This window comes from Cyprinodon variegatus, unplaced genomic scaffold (genome assembly GCF_000732505.1).
Source record: "Cyprinodon variegatus isolate N-32 unplaced genomic scaffold, C_variegatus-1.0 Scaffold46, whole genome shotgun sequence".
Taxonomy (NCBI): domain Eukaryota; kingdom Metazoa; phylum Chordata; class Actinopteri; order Cyprinodontiformes; family Cyprinodontidae; genus Cyprinodon; species Cyprinodon variegatus.
Window position 1 is genome coordinate 707,669 of NW_015150499.1, and position 26,955 is coordinate 734,623.

The 26,955-nt window shown below is 37.8% G+C and overlaps 1 protein-coding gene across 5 annotated transcripts in view; it reads right to left on the reverse strand.

Annotated features, from left to right (window-relative positions):
- Positions 1-201: 201 nt before the first annotated feature.
- The window catches only part of xirp2 (xin actin binding repeat containing 2), a 38,347-nt gene continuing 11,593 nt past the window's right edge, over positions 202-26,955 (reverse strand). The window contains exons 1-9 of one of the 5 annotated variants that reach the window (XM_015370463.1): positions 18,993-19,154; positions 17,179-17,341; positions 16,574-16,702; positions 14,335-14,421; positions 13,966-14,023; positions 13,773-13,867; positions 3,666-12,930; positions 590-723; positions 202-408 (exon numbers count right to left, since the gene is read on the reverse strand). In XM_015370463.1, the coding sequence (XP_015225949.1) occupies positions 629-723; positions 3,666-12,930; positions 13,773-13,867; positions 13,966-14,023; positions 14,335-14,421; positions 16,574-16,699 (9,726 nt within the window). In that variant the 5' untranslated portion in view covers positions 16,700-16,702; positions 17,179-17,341; positions 18,993-19,154 and the 3' untranslated portion in view covers positions 202-408; positions 590-628. Of the gene's footprint in view, positions 409-589; positions 724-3,665; positions 12,931-13,772; positions 13,868-13,965; positions 14,024-14,334; positions 14,422-16,573; positions 16,703-17,178; positions 17,342-18,992; positions 19,198-26,955 lie in introns of those variants that run through there. The other 4 variants (XM_015370465.1, XM_015370464.1, XM_015370466.1 and 1 more) reach the window with 4 other exon arrangements.

Genomic DNA, 26,955 nt, shown 5'->3' on the forward strand with positions numbered 1-26,955 from the left:
AGGACACTTCTGGGAACAGCCTTTCTATGTTGAAGATCGGGCGACATGGGGGAGCTGTCTGGAGGGGGCCACTGTGGTTTTATCAGCTGAATGTCTTCCTCTATACTAAAGGTTTTCTTTGGTGGTTCGCCCTGTGGGGGCCAAACAATGGTTATTTTGTTGCAGTGCTGCTGGCTTTTATTAAATGTTTTTGTCATTTCATTTTCAACTCTGTGGGGTTTATCAACGGAATTTGAATTATGCATCGAATATCTCAAATTATTTTTTTCTTCAAGGGGGTTTGGTCCAGTGCTTCCCCCAGGATGGTTTTGTCCAAGACCACTGTCGTAGATTCCTTTGGATTTGAGAAGTTGCTTATAATGGGGTAGGCAGTAAAAATGTCCATGGAGAGAGACGTAATTTCCCAAACTGCAAAAGCAAAAAGAAGAAAAGAATATATTTTCTGCAACTCTGTTGTCATGAAATAGTGTTTACGTATTTTTGATTTGAAAGAGAAAACAGAACCCATACAAAGAAAATAATTTACATTTATATATCAGGAGGCTTGTTTTGCCTCAGGGAGGGAACATTGCATTTATCTCACATTTACCTTAATTTATTTCTGCAGTGCTCACAGCAGAAACAAGATTTATGGTACTTTTTTCTGTCCACCATCAGAGCATCCATCGGATAAGCCCTCCTCCAACATATCGTGCAGAGCTCCGACCTCGGAACCCGAATCTGCTTTCCAAAGAGATTAAATAAGGTTTGTGAAGTCTAAGTGTGCAGCTTTGCAAACTATTTGCACTGTAGTAAAAATTATAAAGATAAAATAAATATTTATATTTTAAATGTCCCTTTCAGAGCAGTTATGAAAATACAGATTTTTTGCTGAACACTGATCCACTCACATGCATATAAAAAACATGCATTTCTCAGAAGTTTTTTTTTTTTATTATTATTTCTAAAAACTATTTAATTCAGACAAGGCATAATGTTCCAAAAAAAAATAAAAAATTTTCAGGTTTAAAACTGTACCACATTTTATTCTGTTGTGATATAATTTTATGGATCTGTAGTTATCTTGTCAAAAATGTTGCTTCATCCAACATTTTTACTTAAAAGTATAGTGGAGGATTTTCGGGAATTTTCGAAAAGACCTTCCCTCTCCACTTTAGAAAATGCACATGCACAACCCTGTACCTCCTGAGAGGGAGCGCCTATTAAACGTGTGCAAGAGCATGCATGAGCCCATTTATCTTCATGCATGTTCTGTTTAAAAGATGCTGTTTGTATCACTCATACAAGCTTACTTAAAAAAAAAAAAGATTTGCAATTTTTCCACTATGTTAGACTCACCACTGGTAAGAGAAAATGGGGAAGAGCACGTAGGACGGCCTTACGTAAACATATCACCGGAATAAATGACAATTAGGATTACCACTTATTTTGATGGAAAAAGAAAATCCTCCACTATCTTTTAGTTGAGTAAAACACTGAAAGTGGAAAGTAGTCATCAAATAAATAAAAAGCAATAAAAAGCAAAATAAGTTTTTGGTAAAATTGGATATACTCAATTACAGAGTAATTGTTGGCTCTTAACATCCGATTTCAGATCTAAATGTTATCAAAAAGGAAGTTATGGTAAATTGTGCTATTTTAAAATTTAAAAAGAGCAAAAATAGAAATGAAATCCTAGTTTTATTAATTTTATTCTTTTTATGTTATCATAACTTTGTGACCTTCCTTGTACAGTGGTTTGTGACATTGTGTATAAAAGGTGCATAGATTTGACTGCCTTATTTATGTAGCAGCTTAGTTAACCCATACATAAATATTTTATGTACCTTTCTTTTTTTCTTATGTTCTTTGTCATCATTTAGATCTTAATATCAATTGTAAGTAATCATATGTGCAGATCAGGATTATACTTGTCAATGATACAGAGTCATTAATGGGTCCCAATCCAACACTTTATTAAATGCGATGCATGGCACATACTGAAAAATGAAATAAGTTTAGCATTAAGAAATACAACATGATGCATTTCATCTTAGTGCATTTTAATAAACTCGCATTGTTCTTGTGATAGTCATTTACCTCTATGGTGACCTTTTTTTTGCATGCCAAGCCAAAGTCTTCAATAGACATTTTGTGCTTGAGGATATTTTTAGTATGAGAAGTTTGTGGAAGTTTAGGCAGTTGCTTGTCTGCTTATTAATTTAATAGCTTGCCGATAGATTGGGTCCTACCACATTACAAAGCTCTTTTAATTAATACTATAATAACAGGATTCAAAATATACATTCTTACTTCCCTAATTCACAGCTTTGCTTTGAACAGCATTTAAATAACTGGATAATATTCAAAGACTGGATTAAAATATGATTTGTTAGATTAAAAAAATAATGTAATAAAGTTCTGCAATATGTGTAAATTTGGCCACAATAGTAAAAAAGAAAAGAAAGAGTACAGTAGAATATTGAGAATAATATAGTGAAATGTTTTAGTAGTTATCATCTTACATAAACCTTGATTAGAACCCTCATCTGATCCCAGTGGTGCTTAATTTACATTCATAATCCATAATACAACATTTATATTACAACATAATCAGCATTTCTGAGTTAAAAGGCACTGAATGAGATAGTATTCAGAATGTTGTTAATATAGCAAAATATTATTTCATCCATCCATCCATTTTCTGACACGCTTAATCCCAAGTGGGGTAGTGAGGGGTGCTGGTGCCTATCTCCAGCTGTCACATATTATTTCACCAAATAAAAAAGAAAATAAATGGATCTTCTACATACAGTGTGATGTTATATTCATCTCAGATGTGCTCAGCAGCATTTGAATCTATGTTTGGATGAGAAAGGGGCTTTAGTATCGACTGAAAAACCCACTGTTTAAAAATATGTTTGCTAAAATGTTAGTCTTTACCAAAAGAACCTAGTGTATCTTGTGAGGATTTAAGATTCATTACTGGGTATAAATTTGTTGATCCTAGTAAGGCTTTGCCTGAAGATTTTCTAAAGAGCAAACAATACAGAGAAAAGCTTAATACAAAAAAAACCTAAAAAGTAGTTTTCGTCAAAATTGGGGGAGTAATGTTAAAAATGAAGAACAAAACAGGAAAACAGTGAAGAAACAAAAATGAAGCAAGGTTGAAAAATCAGGTAGCAGCTGGACAACCTTAATATTTTAGTTTATTTCATCTAAAATAATCTCTTTTCAGTTTATGTCATAATTGATTCTGAACAAAGCTATGAGTTCAGTAATATCAGCAGCAGAGAATAAGAATAGCTAAGAATAGCGCACAATAGTCCATATTTGGACCAAGTGACAGCAACATGCCATAACATGAAACCATGCACTTGTTGAGCAACACAGCTGAACAGATGCCAGTTCAAGCTTTAAAGGAATGGCACACATGCATACATAGCTCAACTCATGTAACAACCCACATTGGGTAATGGCTCACATGTAATCAATGATATTCATTGGCTGAGGGATATTAAAGGTAGCATATCAGAAATGTTTCCATATTTCTCTTTAGCAGATTTGCAGACATCTCTGTCAGGCCTTTGTTGGTGCTTTTCATTGTACAGAGTGCAAAAACAATCTTGCATAAGCACATAGTCCATGCTATTAATTTCTGCTTTTCCGTGGCATGCGGTCTTTACCCAATGAGACAGTCGTTGTCTGATGTAGCACAGCTTTTGACGATGATTCTTCACAAACAGTGTAGCCAAGGTTCTTGAAAACTGTCTCGCTCTCTGTCCATGTTTTATGAAAATTTCTCAGCAGCTTTTCTGTGGCATCCTCATCATAAGTTTCTGCTCGCCTGGCAGCTTTCTTTTTCACGGCATCGGCGTAAGAAAAAGGGACCTGAGAGGTTGAGATGCTTTCGGAGTGCTGAGTGATAGCTGTCACTGTTCCAGTTAGTTTGTTGCCAAATTCATCAACATCTGAAAAATGCTCTGTGATTGTTTTGGTTTCTGCAAGGGCAGAAGGTTGTGCAAGGATTGTTTCTGTATTCCTTTTCAGAAAATGCAGGGGGGTACTTTGCCTTGAGCCTTCTTTGGTCTCTTGAGGCCTTTCCAGGACTGAGGTGTCTACTCTTGTTTCACTTAGGATTGACACCATCTCCTCCTTATCTTTTCTCTCCTCTGTAACAGAGGAGTTTTGCTTATCTATTTCAAAAACATTTCTAATCGCTTGAATGTTAAAACTTGGCATTTCCTGTTGTAGGATGCCTGCTTTTTCTTTATCGCATTCTGAGCTTTCTGTGTCACTGTGTAGGCACTCTGCAGGTGGGGTGAGTTCTTCTCTGTTATAAAGGGTCTCTTCTGGGGATTCAGTTTTGTTTACAAAGCTTGACAAGTCTGACCCGAGAGATTCATCTTTTTCTGTGTTTTTGTTTTCTGCCTCACAATCTACCATGTCAGGGCCCAGGCGTTCAGTGAGAGTGATGGGCTCCTTGTGCACAGAGATCTTATTAAGCTCTGCTTTTTGTGCCCCTTCAAAAAAATCCCGCTTTTCTTTGAAAGAAGCAGATATTAGATCAGAATCATCCGAATCCTCTGCAGCATTTGGCTCTTTTTGGAGCACATCATTCTCCGAAATAGTTTGTGCGATGTTTGTGTTTGAGTTCAGTGACCCAATCAGTTGCCCTGAAGTTTCCATAATTTGAGAATCAATTTTGATTTGCTGCTGAAAAGCTGTAGGCATTTCCACCACCTCAGATTTTTTCTCAGTAATTTGATGGGTGAGTAATGGTGGGGGTGTAACAACCCGCGAAAGCTTTGCTGTAGTTTCTTTGAGCCGAGCCAAATTTTCTGCCTTATCAAAAGTTGGTGAAGGTGTGATTCTCATGATTCGTGATGTTGGGGTGTCACATCTGCGTGGTGGAGGTGTTGGAGGGGTGGGCGGTCTGTGGAGCAGGGTGGGTGATGGAGTCACTCTTTGAGGCGAGTCTATTCTTCGCATGGACTCGATTGTTATAAATGTTGGAGAGGGAGGACGCATTCTGAGTGAGGGTGATGGAGCTTGAAGGTCGATGGATTTGCACAAACTCCTTTCTTCTCTCCTTATTTCACTTGAGGTGCTTTTAAAGGTCTGTTGTTCTGTTTTGGAGGAACAAATACTGATTTGTGATATGTTTTGCCCCACCAAGACGGAACCTTCTTTTTCTCCCTCACATTTGCGCATCTCAAATGTTTTGTCTGCAAGATCCATTAGTTTGGATTCTGCAAGTTTCCTAATATTCAACAGAATTTCTTCATTTTTCTCAGCATCACTTTCAGCAGCTCTTTGCTCCAACTTTTGCTTCATTTCTGGAGTGATGATCCAATCTGGCGTTGAGTTTAACAGCCTTTTTACAGATTTGGATACAGTGTTCTCTGAACTGCTTTGTATCTCTGTGATTTGAGAGATTAACACTTGCACGTCATGTCTCTGAGATCCCTTTATTCTCTCCTCCGTGAGATTTACAAGCTCATTTTGCTCTGACTTGCCTGTCACAGTAATTGGGACATTCCTGCTTTCTTTTGGTTGTTCCTTTGCGCTCTGTTGAATAGCTGTCACTTCTTTCTTTTGAGATTCCTTCTGTTGTATTTGAGGTGCTTTTTGTTGCAGAGACTTTTTATCTTCTTTTGTGCCAGTGGTAATAGCCTCGCTCTTGATTTCAACATGCTCCACTTTTGTACCTTTGTGAATTTGGCCGATTGCTATTGTTTCATGTGCTCTTTGAGTCATTTCATTTGCTAGTCTCTTTGTTCCTGTGTTCGATTCAGTGACATTTTCTTTACTCTGACCTTGCTGTGCAGCCCCTTTAGACTTTTTAGATTTCTTCTTCTTCTTTGTTGGAGCTTGAGTTTCTAGCTGATTGCCATTACTGATCTGAGGTGTTGCAGCCAGAGCAGGGATAGGAATATCTTCCTTTATTTCTGGTTTTATCTCTGCTGCTTCAAGCTGTTTCACTTTGAAATCTTTTGAAACACTGCACCTCTCACTTTCATTGCAATTGCTTGTCTCAACTGGTGCTTCTTGTTTGTTGTTGTTCTTTTTTGACTTTTGATTTTGTTTGCTCACTTTTCCTTTTGCATTGGTGGACGTCTTTTCGATTTGCTGATCTGACACATTTTCTTGGCTCTTATTTGAAGACAGGTTTTTGTTTTTTGTTTCATCTTTAGAAACATTGTTAAGTACTTGGTTTGTCTTGGTTTCATCTTTTCTTTGATCTTCTGATTTGATGGAACTCTTAGTTTTTTGGGTTTTAATTTCTTTCTTTCCTTGGCCAGTTACACAACGGACAGCTGTCTCGACTTTATCAGTCTGGTCAGACTGTGCCATCTGATCAGATGACACAGTTACAGTTTTTTTTGTCGTTGTCTGCAAATGTTGTTCAACAGCTAAGATGGATGTGGTCTGCTGACTGGAAACAATCTTAGTGGTCTCATTTGTTATAATTTGCTGTTTTGCAGATGATATAACTGCAGAACCTGTAGAGACTTTCTCATGTTGAGACTCAACATTACTTTGGGCTGTATCTGATACCAAAACCTGCACTGAGGAGTCTGAGTGGGCTTGTGCTTTTGTAATTTCACTTCCTTCTTGTATGATTCCTGAGACACAGTGTTTTGCTTGATCCTTAGAGGACAGCATTTCAAAAGCAGCACTAACAGAATCATGTGTGAGAGTGGGAGATGGAGTGGTTGGGGGTGTGTTTTCGTCCTTAAGCTTCCTGTATTTCTCCTCTGCTTTTATTAATGGTGTGTTGAACTTACTTGCTTTTCCTCTCATGAATGGTGGAGGGGAAGGTGGTGGAGTGAACTTTACGGGAGCAATGTAAACTTTCTTTAACGGTAGTGGTGAATCTGCTGGTGGAATTGGGGATGGTGGTGGTGTAAATTTAACAGGCACAGTGTGAAACTTTGTAAGTGGTTTAGGGGTTTCTGGGGGTGAGGGTAGGACTTCATGGGAGACTCTTTTTGAAAAGTCCATGGATGCTTCTTTTTCATTTTGGGTCTTCTGCGCAGTTTTTTCAGATGTTGTCTGCACCTGTTTCTTTTTACCTAATTCTACTTTAGCCTCCAACTTTGGAACTGGATGCAAAGCAGGAGCTTTCACCTTTTTCACTGTCATTCGCTTTGCTGTTAATGGAGAAGCAGGGACTGCCTGCACTTTGATACCTTCCAGTTCTTGCTGAGGTGGTGGAAGTGGGAGGAAATCTTGCTCCCCAGTGAGTGGTGGTGGTGGGGGAGGAAGATGGTCACTGTCAGTATCAGCTGCTGGTGGAAGAGGACTGGGAGGGGGAGGAAGAAGTTCAGCTTCTGTAACAGGTGGTGGTGGCGGCGGTAAAGGCAGATCAGGCTCCTCTGATTGTAACTTTAAAAAGTAGTTGTCAGTTTTTACTTTTGTTTTTGCCAGTTTGTCCATACTTTTTTGGTTAGATTTCAGATTGCGAAACTCTGTTTTTACAGTTTTTATGCCATGGTTTTGGGTAATAGTTTTGTGCTCTACCACTGTGGATGTCTTTATTTCAACATTATCTGACTGATTAGCGATCACTTGATTTTCCTTAAATGTTTCAACTTGTTTTGCTGTTTTTATCTTTTGTATGTTCCTCTGGGAGTCTGGTTTCAGGTTTTTCACAGGGGGGCCTTGCTTGACTTTAACCCTTCTGTATGCTCCATGTCTGACTTTGGGAGTTTCCCGCCGTGCTGTTTCCATCAGTGATTTGATTGTGCCTTTAACATCACCCTTTATTACTTCCTCTTTCTCTTGTTGGGTTTGCTCCTGTGTCTCATATAATGACCTGATTGACAATTTGACGTCACCCTTTACATCATCTTCAAGGCTGAATTTATGTTGGGTCCTTTGTGATACTGGGGGCTCCATGAAGAGTTGAATGGTTCCTTTGACATCGCCTTGAACATCTATTTCCTGCTGACATATTTTCCTCTCACTGGAGGCATCTTGTAGACTTTGCATTGCCATGTTAATATCACCTCGCAAAATTTCTTCTTTTTCAACTTCCCTCACTGCTTGCTTTGCCAGTTCCAGGGATTTCAGGGTACCCTTTACATTTCCAGGAACTAAATCCTCAGCAACAATAGCTCCAACTTTTGAGGTGGATGATTTCTCCAGAGATCTAAGAGCACCTCTAATATTTCCTGGAATAATATCTGGCTTCTCCACCTCTTTGTTTCGTCTCTGAGCCCTTTCCAAACATCGCAGAGCTTTTGGGATATTGCCTTTTACTACCTCCTCCTTTTCCACAACCACTGTCTGATTTACTGATTCAGACAATGAGCTCAAAGCAGCTTTTAAATCCCCTTTAACTATTTCCTCCTTCTGGATTCTTTCCAATGAGACTGTTGGCTCTGACATGAAAACTTTCAATGCATTGTGAACATCCCCTGGTATAACATCTTCTACTGTGCGCTCAATTTGCATTTGTTGTTGGCACAGGATAGATTTGGTATTCTTGATGTCGCCCCCAATGATCTTCTCTTTTTGAGCTGCTTCATCTAGAGTTTCACCAGATCCCAACTGCAGCTGTTTGAGATAATCAAGAGCTCCAGATTCAATGCATGTGGAGAAAAAACTGACATTTCCTCTTTCAGCGTCATCTATCTTTATTTTTATTGCTTGATCTGTTGTGTCTGAGCTAGTAAGCCTTTCAAGAGCACTCTTAATGTCCCCTTTAACAACATCTTCCTTTTCAACATTGATACTCTGGTCTTTATGCAGAAGGGAATACAGTGTCATTCGTACATCTCCTTTTTCATCCTCTTGAATAAGTATACCCTGTTTCGCTGATCCACTCTCACTTAGGAGTTGGTTGATGGCTTCTTGAATGTCACCATGTAAAATGTCCTCCTTTTCAATACTGCTTCCTGTCTCTCGGTTCAAGAGTTGCTCCACAGTCAAACTTATGTTACCCTTCTCCTCTGACTCTATGACTATTTGCTGCTTATTTTTTTCCTCTCTGTTCAGAAGGTTCATCATAATAGTCTGCAGATTGCCCCTGATGATTTCCTCTCTCTGTATCTCTGGAGTCTGCTTATTCATGAGCTGGTATTTGGCCATTCTTACATCGCCAATTTCATCAGCCTCAATTAGTATTCCCTTTGAACTTACTATTTTTTGACTGTAAAGTTCCTCAAGAGTTCCCTTAATGCTTTTCCCCAATATTTCAGTCTTTTCTACCTTACTCTCACTGAAGCCATCAAATGGTGTTGTTTCAAAAAGCCATGTTGTTGTTTTTACATCCGCTTTGGGAATTTCTTCTTGAATGACAGATATGTTCTCATCCTCCTCCACTTCTTTGATATGGTCAAGAGGATGTTTCTCAAAAAGCCAGACAGAATGTTTAACGTCTCCTTTTGCAACGTCCTCCTTTTTAACAGTTTCGATTAGATTTTCAGAGCTCATGCTTCTTATTTTGTCAATGGACTGGGTTTCAAATCTCCACTTTGCAGACCTGACATCCCCTCTTTGTATTTCACTAACATTAACAGTCCTAATAGATCCTTCTGGGAAGCTGTCAGTCTCAAAACGTTGTTTATTCACTCTAACATTTCCCCCTTGAATGTCCTCCACAGTTTTGATTAAAGGTTTCATTTCTTCTGCAATTCTATCAAGAGGTTGGGTCTCAAATTTCCATTTGGCAGATCTGACATCACCTTTTTGCACATCCTGCTGGGTTACAGATTTGATGATGTAGACCTCATCTGTGTCTTTTATTGCATCAAGTGGCTTTGTTTCAAACAACCACCGAGTTCCAACAACATTTCCCTTTTTCACCTCCTCACTTGTGACAGTAGTGACCTCGTGGTAGTTTCCCTCTCTGTCTTGTATGGCATAAAGGGGCTGTGTTTCAAACAACATTGTATAATTTCTCACATCACCTTTCTCTTCCTCATCAAAGACAATTTTGGATGTTTCTAATTTTTCAGTCTCAGAGGAAGCTTCGTGGATTTTATCTAAAGAATAAGTCTCAAAAATAAAGCGACCCTTACTGACATCTCCTCGTTGTACATCATTGACAGTTTGACTACTCATACATTCCTCCTGGCTGTCATGAATTTGGTCAATGCACTGGTTCTCAAAGAGCCATTTACAGTTCACAACATTTCCTTTTTGTATGTCCTCGATCTGAACTCTCTTGAGGTTTTGCATTACCTCTTCTGAAGAAGACGTCATGATGTCTGATGTTTGGTTTTCGAAAATATACTTTTTTCTTGACACATCTCCAGATGCAATGTCTATCTCTGTAACATGTTTGTAAGACCCTTTCTCATTCCCACTCAAACTCTCTAGGTTTTCTGTCTCAAAGAGAAAGCAAGCCATTTTCACGTCTTGTCCTCTTATGTTCTCTTGGTTTATACTGCGTGTCTTCAAAACTGTTTCAGTTTCATCATGGATTGAATCAAGTGTTTGGGTCTCAAACAGCCACGTGCAGGTTTTGACATCTCCCTTACATATTTCCTCAAATTCATTTTCACCTTTTAGCTCTACTTTTTCATACAAGATATCCATTGGTTTTGTTTCAAATAACCATTTGCAAGTTTTTACATCCCCTTTTACAACATCAAAGTTTTTACTGGTCTCCATAGCTTCTTCATCTTCGATATTGCTGAAGTACTTAATTGCATCAAGAGGCTGTGTTTCAAACAGCCATTTTGCAGTCTTGACATCGCCAGACAAAACTTCATGTTTGGATATGCCCTTAATAATTTGGTATTTTTCAATGCTGTCATTAAACTGATCAACTGGTTGTGTTTCAAACATCCATTTGTAGGTTTTTACATCTCCCTTAACTATCTCCTCACGACGTACTGTTTTTACCTCATGGAAGTGACCTAAGCTATCTTGCATTGCATACAATGCAGCTGATTCAAACAGATTCTTATTTGACTTGACTGATCCTGATATAACATCCTCTATTTCAATCATTTGAGATTCCTTGCTCTTGTTTACGTCTATGCTCTCAAAGATTTGTTTGTAGTTTGACACATCCACTTTATCGATTTCTTCTAGGTCAATCGTTCGTATTACTTCTTTCTTCTCCTCTCTTATTTGCTCCAGTGGTTGGCTTTCAAACAGCCATTTCTGATGTCTCACATCACCCTTCTCCTCATTAGGTTGTATGGTCTTTTTCAGTTTCCCAACTTCCACCCAGTCCTTCAGGTCTTCACTTGGAATCATTTCAAAATATTCTCTAGCTGATCTCACATTACCGGCAATAATTTCTTCTTTTGACAAGGAGCAAGTATTTGAGTCATCCTTTAATTTATCCATTGGCTGTGTCTCAAAGACCCAACAGTTCCTACGAACATCTGCCCTGCAGCTTGTTCCATCCTCATGCATGAGGTCATCTTCAACATTTACAGTACGAACTACCTCTTTCTTCTCTTCTCGTATTTGTTCTAGAGGCTGACTCTCAAAACGCCACTTCTGGTGTCTCACATCCCCTTTCATTTCTTCTTTTATTGCCACCTCTCTTAGTTTTCCAACCTCAGGGCCTATCTTCCGTGCTACTTCAGGACTGCTTTCAAAAAAATCTCTTGCAGATCTAACATTTCCTCCAATAATCTCTTCAATAGACTCAGATCTCACATCAGTGGAATAGTCTTTTGGTTGAGTTTCAAAGACTAAGCGGTGCTTCCGCACTTCAGCACCGATAACGTCTTTTTTCTCCATTTGCAAACTGTTCCAATCACTGATAGAATTTAAGGTCTTTATCTCAAACAGCCATCTACCCCAATTTCCCTTGCTGCTATCCTCCATTGACAGACTGCAGACAAGTTTAAAAGGAACAAATTCTGTCTTTGTCAGGTCTAGAGGTTGAGTGTCAAAAAGCCAACGTGAAGCTATAGAGTTCTCCAGTTCAGTTTCAATTTTACGCACAGATTTTATTTCCAGAATCTGGCTTGCTTGTCCCATAATGACACATTTAAACTGAGTGTCAAAAGTGCTGGTTATTATTTTAACTTCTCCATTGATCTCTTCCAACACTGAACGCAGGCTCAACATGTGTCTCTCATCAATAGTCTCCGTATGCCCCAGGCTTTCCATTAAGCTACTATCAATCATGTAAATAGAAGCATTTCCATCCTCTTCAGAAAACACAATCTCTTTGGTCAAATCTTCCTCCTTGTGCAGTTTGTTTAGAGTGTCCATGGTTTGAGTTTCAAACAACCAGGCTGCAGCACGGACATCACCCTTGTCAATTTTGTTAAATTTGTTTTTATATTCCATTGAGTTGGTATTCAGTGAGCCCAGCTCATCTATTGGCTTGGTCTCAAACATCCATGCTGTGCGCCTCACATCTTTACCCACAATTATTTCCTGTTTAGTAATTTTCTTGTTGTCTTCATCATCATCGGGAATTTCATCTTTAATTGCATCCAGGGGTTTATTTTCAAACATCCAACGCATTGCTTGGACTTCTCCAGGGAGTATCTCTTCCCACTCTTCATACTCCTCATCATAGACATCATCAGGACTAACATCATCTTCCTCATAGGTGTACACTTGGCTCTCTACCTGGTTGTTCTCTGTTTCTGTGTACTCACTGTAAAACTCTTTTTCAATATTCTTCCGAACCTCTGGATGAATATGTTTGTATAGACGTTTCAGCTCAGACATACCCTTCTGCTTGAAATAAGATTCTCGATTGTGTGCTTGTTTGTTTACTGGCTCTAGAGGCTTATGTGAGGGAGGGCTCACTGGAATATTTACACTGTCTGATGGCAATTGTAGTAAGTCTGGAGGAGGAGGTGGAAGATCTTCAGGTGGAGGAGGTGGAAAGTCCTCATAATCCATTGTTGAAGCATGTGTTGTCTCAGTAGCAAATTCCTTACACACCTCACTTGTCAGCTTGTTACTTTGATTCAAAGTTGAAGACCACTTTGACTGACTGATGTCACGTCCAATCTTTGTAGGGAATAAAAATATTTTTTTGTAAAATATCATTTAAAATGTGTTTATGTAAAACATTGAATACATTGAACTATATTTGGTAAAAGCAAACGTGTATTTTCTATAATAAATAAAATTGACAATTTGCAGATTGGAAAAAAAAACCGTTGAGGGCATTTTTCCTTCACTTTTTCAGACCATATCCTCTCCTTTTTGATGCCGTTAGTCCAAAGTAGCAGCTTTGTTGACCTTTTTTTATTATTTTTAAGTTGATAGGCTAAATCTAAACAGGACCCCCCCGCCCCCCAACAAAACAATAAACAAAAAAACAAACATCAATTAGGAAGGCCCTAGTCCTTTGCCCTATTAACTGTAACAGTTAAACATACACTGAAACACAGCCTTTCTTTACCCCCATCTACCAGCCAAGTCTTCCAAACACTCTAGATCAGGCATCCCCAAACTCGGTCCTCAAGGCCCCCTGTCCTGCAGGTTTTAGAGGTTTCCTTGCTCCAGCACAGCTAATTTTAATTGAAAGCTGATTAACAGGCTTTTGGTCTACTGCAATCATTATAACCAGCTGTGCTGAAGCAGAGAAACCTCTAAAACCTGCAGGACAGGGGGCCTTGAGGACCGAGTTTGGGGATGCCTGCTCTAGATAGTCTTCACATTAACTGCCATTACAGTCTTCACATTAACTGCCATCACTTATTTAAGATAGGAGATTGTAGACAGTAAAAATCATATTGGGCCTTCACTACGTATATTAATTTCTGCAATCTCCCAAGCCTAAAAAATTTAAGTCTAGAGTGTTCTATAACAAAATCAGTATTTTAATATATTTTAAAAATGATTACCTTAATTGGTTTTTGAGCAGCAGCCTCTTCTATTGTTCTTTCAAAGCGATCTCTCAGCTCCCTTGTTGTGTACCTTGGAAATTCTTCTTCTGATACTTGGGGGAAAAATGACAACCAAGAAGATATTTATGTTAGCCTATCAAGGCCGGCCACAGAGAGCAACCATAAAAATGTTAATCTTTTAACATCCTGCCTGTTTCATTCTGGTGGTTTTCATAACTTGACGACAGGTTGTTGTTACTGCAGATAACCTGTATGTTTTAAACAAGAAATGGTTAGATAAAGGCATGTCACAAACTAATAGGCACATAACTCTAAGTACACAGCCTAAAATTCATATCTATATGAGTAAATAAACAAAATATATGATAAATGATTTTAATCTCGGTCTTTAGAGCATTATTTTTGATCATTTACATATATGTAAATATGCAGAGATCTTGTGCTTTTTTGTATAATAAAGATTAGGTGGCAAGAAATGCTATAATAATCAGTTTTAACTTCACTAAAGTAACAAGGATGCAGTGCAGCATGAACACATTGATAAAAATGTTGTGCATACCATACTTTCTTGGACATTTAGCTGCTGACAGCTAGGGACAGCCTGTCTGCTTCCACTTGACAACGTTACCTCAGAGGTTGACATTTCCTGCAAGGGTTAAAAAAGGTATTTGTCAAAGATGATAGATCACATACCACCTCATAAATATTTAACTCTATTGATGGCTGCATAATATACCTAACCGAAATTTACTAAGCAAGTCAAATCCTGATTGTAAACCAGGGAATGCCAGAAGTCAGATGAAAAATGAAATTACTTACTTCACTTTAAAATGTACACATACTTCTATTAGCTGAGATTGGGTGATAGTACATGATTGTTAAGTGAGAGAAAAAAAGAATTTGAATGTAAAACAAAAAAAAAAAAAATCAACCATAAGTGTATTCAGCCCCTCAATGCAATAGTTTGTAATATTTTCAAAGTACTTAAGCCAGCATGTGTGTGTTTGCTTACACATTTAGATGCCAAAATGCTCTACCTAATGTGCTTTGATAAACTGTTCAAACCCTATCAGATTGGACAGAGAATATCTGTCAAATATTGATAAAAATGCTCCATCAGTTTGAACCCTATAGGGCAAGGGTAACCAATTAAAAAATCAGCGGAGTGCGAATACAGAAAATCCTCAACCAGTGAAGGCCCGAAGACAATTTTAATTATAATCTGTTATTTTAAACAGAATTTAACACTGAAATAAAATGAGATTTTTATGCATCAATGCTATAAAATAACTTTTTAAATAAAAAAAATAAAAAAAGAAGAATCTAGAGTGTTTTTTGAAGTAGAGAACAACAATTTCAGTTTGGTATATCGCCAATTTCCTGATTCCTGATGACTGCTGTACACTTATCCGTGACCTCTGCTATAGGGGATTTACCACTTATACATTACTTCATAGGAGGCCAGTGGTCAAAGAGAAAAAAACCAATAGTTATCATGCAAGAGCAGATCAGGGCAGAAGCTTTTGTCAAAGATCTTGCGCTTTTGGTCATGATCAATTTGTTATGATCATAGCTAAGGGGCACAAAAACATACTGGTAAACTGAGAGCTTTGCTTTTTGGCTTTGTTCTTTCTGCACAACAACAGACCAGAGCAGCACCCACATAAAAACAGAAGAAGCCCGAGTCCATAAATTGTGAAAAAGAGTCATAAAGTCCTTCATTTGAGGCAAAGACTGCATCAAGACAAAGAAATATAATGTAATCTCACTGAAAGAGCCACTTCTTTCTCATGTCCCCTGGAGGATGGCAAACAAATTTCCCCAAAGCAGGGGAGAGTAAAACCATTAGTTTTTGGACCAATACACTTTCTCACACTTTCTGACATGCAGAAAGGCATGCGTTAAAGTTTCTCCATACGCCTATGTTTTGAGGTATGGAATAAATGCTTAGACTTGCAGTGTTAAAGCTTGAAATACCATTACACAACCTTAATAATAACTGAACTTTATTGTTTTTTACATTGTAGAAATTTACCTCTGCATTTAACCCATCCCCTTGGGGAGCAGTGGGCTTCCCTCGTGTGGAGCCTTGGGAGGGGTGTGGGGTTAAAGGTTTTGCCCCAGATTGTAGACTGTAGGGTTCGAACCGAATACTTGCAACCTTCTCGGAGTACAAGTGCACTGCTCGAACTAACTTTAAAATCTGCTTTTAAAGTCATCATAAGTATATCACTGGCTTTATAGTGCTATTAGTTTATTAATGTTCTCTATAAAACCTCAAGGACTCGGCAAATAAGTTGTTTATACTTTTGGCATTTAATAAAATTTGGCACAGCTATATTTTTTACTAATTAGGTGACCATGAATGCCTTGTTTTTTAGGGGTATTAGAATGAAAACGGAAGAATGCAACAGCTAACCACACTATTGTGTTTAAAAATTATATATATAAAAAAAGCTACTTTCTGTTGATTCATACCAAAAGAACCTACTATAAATCCCAGCAGACACGCTAAGTTGTCTTTATGGTATGTATGGTACATCAACGAGAAGTGCCTGCTGGGAAATTTCTTCAATTACTGATGCAAAACATTAAAGAGATGTTTGTATTTTTGTAAGGAACTATGCATACAACCTCACCAACAACTCAGTTCATTATTCTATTTATAAAACTCCCATTTACATGATTCAAATATTAAAGGTTAAGATGCATCAGAAACCAGCCAAGGTCCTTACAAAACACACTTTGCAGCTTATTTCCCCCAGAGCGTCTTGTAAGATCCTAATTCATCTTTGTACCTGCTCAGTTCTGTGTTGAAATTGGAACTGAGTTACAGTGTGTGATGTTGCAGCTTCCTGGGTATGAATTTGTTTCCTCATGCTTGTAAGTCCCCCAGGTAGGGAACAGACCTCCGAGTCCTCCATGACCTAATGAAGCAGGAAACACTGTTAGCTGCTTCCACTTTTACAGTCACATGGCTACTAAGTAGGGATTTTCTTACTGGGATGCAAGCAACATAAAAGGCAGTCAGTGTTGTGCAGATTGGTATGCAAACTCCTTAACAGTTGTTTAAATCTGTGAGCTATCTCCTGATAAGTCAGCTATTTTCATGCAAAGCATAATGCAAAAACTGACCCACAGTCACAGATGTGAAGGGGATTTTAACAGGTATTTCTATTTTATTTATCTCCTGTAAGATTTAGTTGCAATAGAAATAATTATCACAATGTGTAAGCAGTCTTACTATGCATCATGCGTATTACACTTGACAGGACATGGAAACAAACCAATATAAAAGAAGCAGTATATCTGCCTTTTTAGTGTAGCTTAAATATTCCGGTACAAAATGAAAGCAGCTTGCTTGATAGATGGCTTTAGTGTGCAAATCAAAAGGCTGGAATACCCTGTTGGTGATGGTGTGGTCTGTTCGCTATGGGACAGCTGCCTGGGATATAGCCTCAAAGTTAGATTGCGGGATGAAGACTGAGTCCACAGAGTGAATCCTGATTCCTCTGGTTTAAAACTTTCGGGATATCCTGCTCTGGTTGAACCTGCACTGCCAGCGGCTGAGGTAGACATATACAAGAAATGTGCAAAATCTTAATTACCTGTTTTTTTCCAGCAATTTAAAACCAATAATATATTATATATTTAGCTAAAGAAACAAGCATGTAAAGTTAGTACAGGAGAGAAAAAAAATTATTAATAGTTTAAAAGATTAAAGAAAATACCATACAAGTCCTAATGCTGCAAACAAATTAATTGTCCGCAGGCTCACAATTATAATCAGTTGCACACCTGACTTCTGGCTTCCAGCTATTCGCAGGATGTGGAAGATTTATTTAAAAAGTGATAAACAACTGTACAATGTCAGTCGCTATCATGATTTACTGGAATTTTTACTTTATGCCTCCTTAGAAGAAATATTGAGTTGCTGGTGAATGATAGTGGTAATCTATTTATAATGTATAGCTCCATTTATTAAACTCTAAAATTAATGAGTACCCCTGTAGTTTCATGACCTATGAAACTATGTCTCATATCATTTCAAGTTTTAAGGTACTCAAGATTCAGATTGAAACTGTTGCACAAAAAGATTTTGCAAACCTTGCTTGCAGATCTTATTTAAGATCTAAATCGGATTGGATTTATTTAATTTGGTTGTCTGAAAGACACATTGCCGGCTGTTTAAAAATAAACAACCTAGCTGCTCTTTTGGGTTTATTTCTAATTGTTAGGAAAAAGTGTTGTTTTTTTTTTCTCTAATTGATAAACTCCAAAGACTCTAAACCCAAAGTTTACACTCTTCTCCTATCTGGTAATATGTGCTGTTAAAAATTTGCTTGTAACAATAGGAAAATAAACTATTAAAACTGTGTTATCTAAAATAGGGTAATGTCCTTTAAAACTGATCAAAATTTACTCAGATTTTCTATGCAGTAGTTGCAGTAGCAACTGACAAATACAACCCAAATAAACATGGAGGAAATTGCTTTTATGATGATAAATTGTAATTTTACGTGTTTCAGTTTAGGGTTTAAAGGATGGATGTGTAAAAAAAATCTTTGGCAAAATACTGGGTGAGAATGGATTCTGCTAAGTGAAATTTTCTGGGTAGTAACTAAAAAAATTCAAATATGTCAACAGTGCCAGTCTATCACATGGGAGGCTGGGTCGGGACAAGAGCTCGAATATCAAGAAAGTGAAGTTATCTCGGCGCCATGTACTTGCAAAAATAAATCCAGGTTATTTTAGACTTAACCATCATGGGTCTTGTTTCTCAGTGAAACACAGAGGAAAGCTGGGGGGTCAGAGTCCTTTTTCCAAAAGGATGTTAGAAACTTGCAATGACGACCTTATACTTAAGAACGCATTTTCAATTAATCTTCAAATTCCTTGTTTCATGAACTGGCTCTGAGGAAATAAAGAGTCTTGACAGCCAGAAGGTCTGGCCTTCATGAAAACAAACAGCTTAGCTCCTTGAATAACTTAACAGACTTTTTTCCTGATCTGTCCTTGGGCTGAAAGTTCTTTTAGGTTCTCATTTTAGTCACATCTCAGTGTGTATTTTGCTCCCAAATCCTGCAATATGTTAGGGAAAATATTCAGCATCAACAATTCAGTGACAGCCCTTAACTATTTGTAAATGAAGACAAATACAAAACTTGAAAGCCAGAATCAGACAAAAGCAAATTATCAAGAACTATCAGCACCTACCAGGTAAGGATGGTGTTGAATTATAAAAATATGATCTCAGCAAATAGAATTCCACAAAGAGCCCTCTGCACCCTGGCCTGCAGGGTCTTCCAAGCAAGAAGAAAAATCCCAGTCAATGATGGAGACCAGCTCCAGTGCAATGTTCACCTCTGTCCAACGAGCAGACAGTGACAGCTGGTTTTATTTTAGACCCTCCTCCCCCTACCAGAAGATGGTCTCGCGGTGTTTTTTACCCTTTTTTTTTTAGGTTGTAAGGCTCCATGCCTCCTGCGTTGAGTCCCAGGAAAATCCTTACAGAAATACATGCTGGCTCTTGTATACAAAAAATCAGGTCAAAGTAGTTGCATCATCCTGTCTACCACCAGAATGTATTGCATACTCCAACAGCTGCTACTATTCTTCATTATGCGCCAATATATATTCATATAAATCTACAACAAAACTCTGAGAATCTATCCATATTTCCTTTTCCAGAGACCAAAATGGAATGAAGAGGACTTCAAGCAGGTGCAAATTCCTTGGGACAGAAATTAATGTTTATATGCTGCCATCTGATTTTAGATTAGTGATGTAATGCTGCATGTTGAGGGGTGCAGAGTTTCTGGCTGTAAATACAAGCGACACCTCTAAGTGTGGAAGGAGAAGTGTTGCTAGTTTTGTTTAGCAAAGCTGCAGACTGTGGCGCCAGCCTGGCTGTGGAATCTCATGGATGGTTGCTCAGTCTTCACAGATCAGACATGTCTACCATGCATTGGCTCAACCACAGCATGGGTAACTCATACCTGCGTTTCTATAGACCACCTGTTCAGAAGATAGATGTCATGGGGTTTTCTGCTTTTGTACGATAAAATTTGTTTATTATCTTAAAATTAGAATTAAAAAAATATTTGCACATATTTTGCATGTAATTGTCTTAATTGTTTTATTCCAATTCAAAAATGATTGGCTCCAAGTTCCTTATTAGTTTCAAAGGAATATGCTGTAAAATCAAAGATTAAAAAATGTATTAAATATTGAACTATATACTGTCTAAATACATACAGTACTTTGCAAAAGAGGCTACAAAAGGCTGCAAAGGACTTGAGAACAGATAATCTGCAACAAGGTTTGAGTATGTTCACAAATACAAAGGATAAAGAGAGTCCTGAAAAACCAAAACAGACATTTTAAATGTAACATTTAAATCATCCAATTGGAATGTTATAATTTTACATTTTGAACTGAATTATTAATGAGGAAATGCATTTGTTTATTATTCCATTATTCCATATTTTTATTTGAAAATGTATTTTAGAATCCTGTATCTAAATGGTGAATGGCCTGTACTTATATAGTGTTTTTTCAAGTCAGAGGACTTGATCAAAGAGCTTTACACTACATTCATTCAGTCATTCACTCGTTCACACACTGATGGTGGTGAGCTACATTACGCCACAGCTGCCCCGGGGCTCACAGACCGAAGTGAGGCTGCCATACAATGGCGCCACCAGGCCCTTTGACCACCATCAGTAGGCAATGCGGGGGAAGTGTTGTGCCCAAGGACACAACGGCACTGAAAGCCGGGGCTTGAACTTACAACCCTCCAGTTGCGGGGCAAACTCCTTTAACCGATGCCACTGTTTAAAAACCTTTGATTGCAATCAAATTTTAATTACAGCATGCAGGCTGTAACCACTAGCAGGTTGTGCATTTTGTTTCTCTGCAATTAGCTTCATGCTGTCTGTGAACATAACAAAAGGACACGTGCTTTATGCACAACAGTTGGAAACCTGAAAACAGTCATAAAAATATGATTGTTAATCTAATTCAGATATTTTTGCACGTCATGGCTCCTTGGAAATTGTAAAGAAAACTGAGGGTAAAACATGTAAAGTACTTATCCATAGAGAAGAAATATATTTTTCCCTATCAAAGCAAACCTCAACAAGAATAAGCCCTATATAACAACAATTTCACCCTCTAATAAGAATTATTGGCAGCTTTTAAAAACATTTCCCATTATGTAAAGGAGCTACTCAGAATATAGACCAGAGGATGCATACAGATGTAGGTGTTAGTAATGCTATGCTAACTGAGATAATTATTATTATCATTATTATGGCACAAACACAAATAAAATATAAGCTTTTTATCCAAATTAATAAGTTGGACAGAGCTATTAATAATGCTATATATGTCATGATTTTATCCAAAGAACTGACCCACATGCAGAAAACCAAACAGAGAGACCAGGAGAAGGTTTTACAGGTTTATTATGAACTGGTAGAGAAGGGTCCAGTGCTGCTCTGAACACTGGCGAGCCAGGACTGAAAAGTGAAGGGGAAGATCCTGTGGTTAGTTCAGGCACAGAGGGAAATTTGTGTTTCAATTTGTAAAAGGGAAAAAAGGCAACAGGACTCATGTTTCCAGAAAAAGAGTCTCTTTGAATCCAGTCGGTGTGGGTTGTTCCAGTAATAGACTTGCTCGTTGGAGGGCGGACAGGGTTTACGCAGGTTGAGGTGCTTCCTTGAGGAGCGGAGGAGCTGACTGCCACTTAGATTTCCTATGGTACAGTACTTGAACGGTTTCTTGTGGAGATGAATCCCCTGCTCAGTGTGAAGCCCAAACAATCCTTGGCAAAAAGTAGATCCAAACCTCCAGTTTGAACCCCCAGCTCAGATTGACGCTCAGACAATCCTTCCAGGGGCAAAAGGTCCAAAAAAATCCAGTTTGCAGGAAGACTTCATGCCGAGAGGCGAAGACAAAAAACAACAAGGTTAAGACTCAGGTGACAAAAAAACTCAGTTTGACTCAGCAAAACTCAGCTTGGCTAGTGTACCCAAAACTGGCAAACACTCTGGCGTCGAGGTAGTGGCAGTCAGCAGCTTAAGAGTCCTCCGGTAATGAGGCAACCATCCGCAGGTGTGTGAGAAGGCCAATGAGAAGCAGGCGCCACCTGGTGGTCGAGGGAAAACAAACAAAAACACAACCCACACAAACTGGATTCCTAACAATATAGAACAATATAAAACATTGTAATCATAAATAATAAATGAGAAAAGAAATGATAATCTAGAATAAATAGAGTTCAGTTACACACATATACATATATATATATATATATATGTATATATTGCCCTGCGATGGAGTGGCGACCTGTCCAGGGTGGACCCAGCCTCTCGCCCTTAGACAGCTGGAGATAGGCACCAGCACCCCTTGCGACCCCACTTGGGATTAAGCATGTCAGAAAATGGATGGATGGATGAATATGTTTTATAATTTGTCATAATATATATTATATAAATAATATATATAAAAAAAATAATATATAAAATTTTTAAAAACAATTATAAAATTAAAACACAGTTGGTCAATATTACACTCTGGAAATTCAGTGGAAACTTTTCTAGAGGTTTTCATTTTGACCTTTTGCTGTGTTTGAAAGAGACTCTGGTGTTGCTCACACCAGTGAGCACTGCATAACCAAAGGCAGAAAAAGCCATGCAGTGCATGACAACGAGCTACCAGATAGCATTACAAGTAAGCCTTTAAATCAAGAATTCACACATAAGAAAAAAGCTTTTTAAAGGGAGGCATATGGTTTTTCTTTGTCGTCTGTTTTAAGTTTAGTCAAATAAAAATTTTGGAAGAACTGCTTTGCTACAGAACTGTGTTGTTAGAGCTTATCACCTTCTGAATCTATCTCACACAAAGGGAACAATTTACACTGTATATATCCCTGTAGTTTTTGGAGATTCCTATTAACTAATAAAATGTAATATCTTTTTGCTTTTGAGTCCTGAACTTCAACTGAAGGTGAGTAAAATATTTTATGCATGAGATGAGATAAAAAAAATGTACAGCTTCATTAAAATCTAGCAAGGCTATCTGAAGATGTCAGATCTGAGCTGGCATGTGCTTCAAAATGCCTGAACAATTCTTTCTTAACTCTTAATAAAGCAGTTTTGCTAAGCTTCTTTTAGTTAGAACTCTCTGCATGCTTGTCTGAGCTGTTCACAGAGTATAACATTGTCTTTTGACCACAAGCTTACCATGAGCTTTAAAAATTGACACCAGGAAAAAAGTATAAAATGTGAGTCTGGGAAGGGGCTGTGGAACTGAATGCCGTGTGAAAATGAATATAATTAAACAAGTGTAGTAAGATAGCATATAAAAATGTGACAGTGTTTCAATGATTGCTTCAAATAATGGGACAGAGCAGGAACCAAAATGAGAGGAGGCTTTTTTCTTTTATCAACAGTTCATTAAATTTAACAACCTCTACAGGCCTTAATTTAAAAGCAGGTAAACTTTACACAAAGTAGGTTTCCTTTTACTATTAAATACAACATGTAGAACATATTAACAATAAACACTGCTTTTACAATATTCGGCAAGGGGATAATACTAGAACTTTCCACATTTTGTCACAATATAATCACAATCTTCAATAGACTTTATTGTCATGTTTTTGCAAAAAAACAGCAAAGGCACTCAGTAGTGGAAGGAAAGATTACAACTTAACTCCATTGACCAGTTCTATAATGACTAAAGGGGGTTGAACTGCATTTTGCTTTGAAATATCAGAGTAAAAGCGTGGAATACAAATGTAGTTACTTGTTTTTTAATTTGAAAAACAATTTGAATAAAAGATGAAATATTTTTCTTTCATTAAAAAAAAAAGCTGTAAAAAATGTGATTTTCTCTCAGGGAAACACCCTGACATCTAGGGTCGTAGAATCACAAAATGTGAGATTAGTGTTAGCAGTTTTGAGAGGCTCTGTTTATGTAACAAATTGGCTGTTAAATGCATTTTCTGCAAATGAAACAATCTGCTTCAACACTGCCAAATAATGTCCATCATATGTATGACTGTAGTGTGGTGCCTACACTTGCAACGCTGATTATCTGTAGATAATGTTGACACACTCTGCCAACTTAACTAGGCACATCAGCTTGCCAACATTTGCTAATTAGCAAAAGCATATAATGTAGGGATTTGACGAGAATTCCTCAAAGTGTTTAGCAGTCCATGACAAACTGATGATGAAAAGCACAGCAGAAAAAAAAGGATTTAATAAATATTAATACTGTGCTTATAGTCAAGCTCCTGGCTAGAGTTTATCTTTTGAAACATAACTGTACACATATGAGAAAAATTGTTGGTTCCCCTTGTTTAATGAAAGACAAACCCACAATGGTCACAGAAATAACTTGAATATTACAAAAATAAAAATAAATAAAAAAAACCTATGAAAATGTAAAAAATCAAGGTCTGACATTGATCTTCAACTATTATTCACCAGAAGGATTTAAACAAATAAACTTATGAAACAGGCCTGGAGAAAAAGGATGGTAACATTAACTTGATATTTTGTTGCACAATCTATTGAAGAATTAACTGTAAACAATTCCAGAAACTGTCGATAGCAAGTATTTTGGCCCCCTCCTCATGAGCAACCCCCCCAACCCCCGGTTTGAAGGGAGCCTGTTCCACATAGCATGTTTCAACTCCTTCCAAATATCCTCCATAAGATTTAGGTCAGGGCTCATGGAAGGCCACTTCAGAATATTCCAGTGTTTTCCTCTAAGCCATACGTGGGTGTTTTTAGCTGAGTTTTGGGTCAGTCCCAAACTCTGTGACTGAGACCAAGCTTTCTGACAATTGGCAAACATTTCTCCATAGAATCATTTCATAGTCCTGAGATTTTATTGTATCCTGCAGAGATTCAAGACACCCCCTGTCAGACGAAGTAGTCCAGAACATAACGGAACCCCTTGCAACATCAAGCTGAGGTGCCTTGGCAAAAAAGTAATGTTTCTGTCTTGTCTGTACATGCAAATTTCTCAGAGAAGCCGTGTGACTTGTCAACATGTAGTTAGGCAAATTTCAGATTTTTATTGGGTTTTGTTTCAGCATGGTGTTGTCTTTGGTTGTCTCTCATTGAGTCCACTTCGGCTAAATGGTGCAATTTTAGATGGTACAATGACTTATGTTCCTTGTGCTTGAAGTTCACCATTAACGTCTTTAGAATTTTTTCTGGGCTTTGTTACGGTACATTCATTTTATCTATCTCTTTAATTTGTCATCAAGTTTTTCTCTTGCAGCCGTACCAAGAAAGTTGGTTGGGTGTGGTACACACCATGTCACCAACCATAAATAGCACATCGACTACCTGTAGCCCCATATATAGGCCCACTGACTGACTGACGATATTAGACCCCTGTGATTCTAATTAATGGACAGGCCTTGATTTAAGATGTCCATTTTGTCACTTTATTTTCAGGGTTTTTTCTAGGGCTACCATGATTTTTCCAGTCCTGTTTCATGAGTTTTTGTTTTGTTTTTAAGCTGTTGAGCTGAATGTATGACTTTTATTTTGTTATTTTCATTTTTTTAATTACTTTTGTCTGAATTAATTTATTCCTCTGTTTCCATAAATTTTTTCTGTTTAATTAAAAGAGGATGACAAACAATTTGTCCATGTGTCGACTACATTTTTGATATTAAACATAATATAAAGTAAAATGATGTGAAAACAAGATACCAAATTCTCAGAAGGCCTTATCTACAGATGAAAAGAAGTGTTTAAAGAATATATCCCAAGTAGCTTTACAAATTATTAAGCTAATATGGAGATTATTAAGGCTTCCTATTCTACATATTCCAGGTGTTATGCTTACTGCATAAATACAAAACATTTCTCCTTAAAATTATGTCAACACGTCTAGTTTTGGTGGTGGTTTGGCCTTCTGCTGTGGAGTTTAGATGTGTATTGACCTAGAACATTTTTAAGCATTTGAAAGGCAGTCAAAAAGAAACACTCTTTGTTTGTCCCTGATATATTTAGTTTGGTGTTGGGTCACTGTGGAGAAAGGTACTTTCCAAAAGCATTGGTTGAACATGTCAGATAAGAGACATTCATCACAGGACCAAAACCAGTGATAATTTGGTAAAACATACCAAGGTGACGTGTAACAAGTGGCACCAGTAGGTGTTGCATTCTCCGTAGCCTGAGCCTCTATAGAGGGGAACCTGTAAGGGTGGTAACCAGGAGTTCACTTCCTATGTCTGGGAGCAGGGGTGTGGTTGTTCCATGCTGTTGGCTGGCTGGGGCAGGTTGGGAGGAAACTGTTTTAAGTTGATCCTCTTCAATGAGTTCATGCTGATTTGGTGTTTTTTATACAAGGTTGCATTATTGGTTTTCCGGTGGTAGCATTACCTGAGCGTGTGGTTGTTCGACCCCTCAGGTAGACTTTTACATTTACTGTTTTAAGTGACACTGGTAAGTAGTGTTTTAATGTGGTTAGACTGATATGATTAAAGTGTTTAAATGGGCATTTGGTAATTTTGTATTTTTGTTTTGACAGGGTTGTCATTGCTTCCTGTTGTCCTTTAGAGTTTGTTTTCTTTAATTATTTTTTTGTTAGTCTGCTCAGGTTGAATTGTTTTTTTAATTTTAAGTGTTTGTGAGGGCGGACTAAAAACTTTCCATTTATTTGGTTTGTTTCTTGTCACTTCCTGTACGTTTACATTCCTGTAAAATTTTATATGTTCGCATTTGCATTTTAATTTTATACAATAAAGATTTGAAAAATTAACTTTTTCGCTTATTCTTTCCCTTTCGGCCACAGTAACCATAAGTCGGTGTCACTAAGCATAAAACTTGCATTTGACCCATAGAAACCCCAAATTCGGACCTGTAACAATTGCCGTTGCTGGTAAACAAGTACGGGAAGTGTTTTTTTGTTTTTGAGTTGTTGTGTGTGATTTAAGTTATAGAGGACAGCAGGGGCAGCTGGGTGAGAAAAAAAGCTGGTGAGAAGGCATCAACATGGATTTTTCCAGTGGCGCTGGAGCCGGGGCGCACTTTCATCTGGTTTGGTCTGCCGCGGTTTCCGTAGGCTCGTAAACTCGCAGGCGCGCGCTTTTAGGAAATCCTATACACTACTGTTTATGCTCTAAAAACATTCTAAATGACTT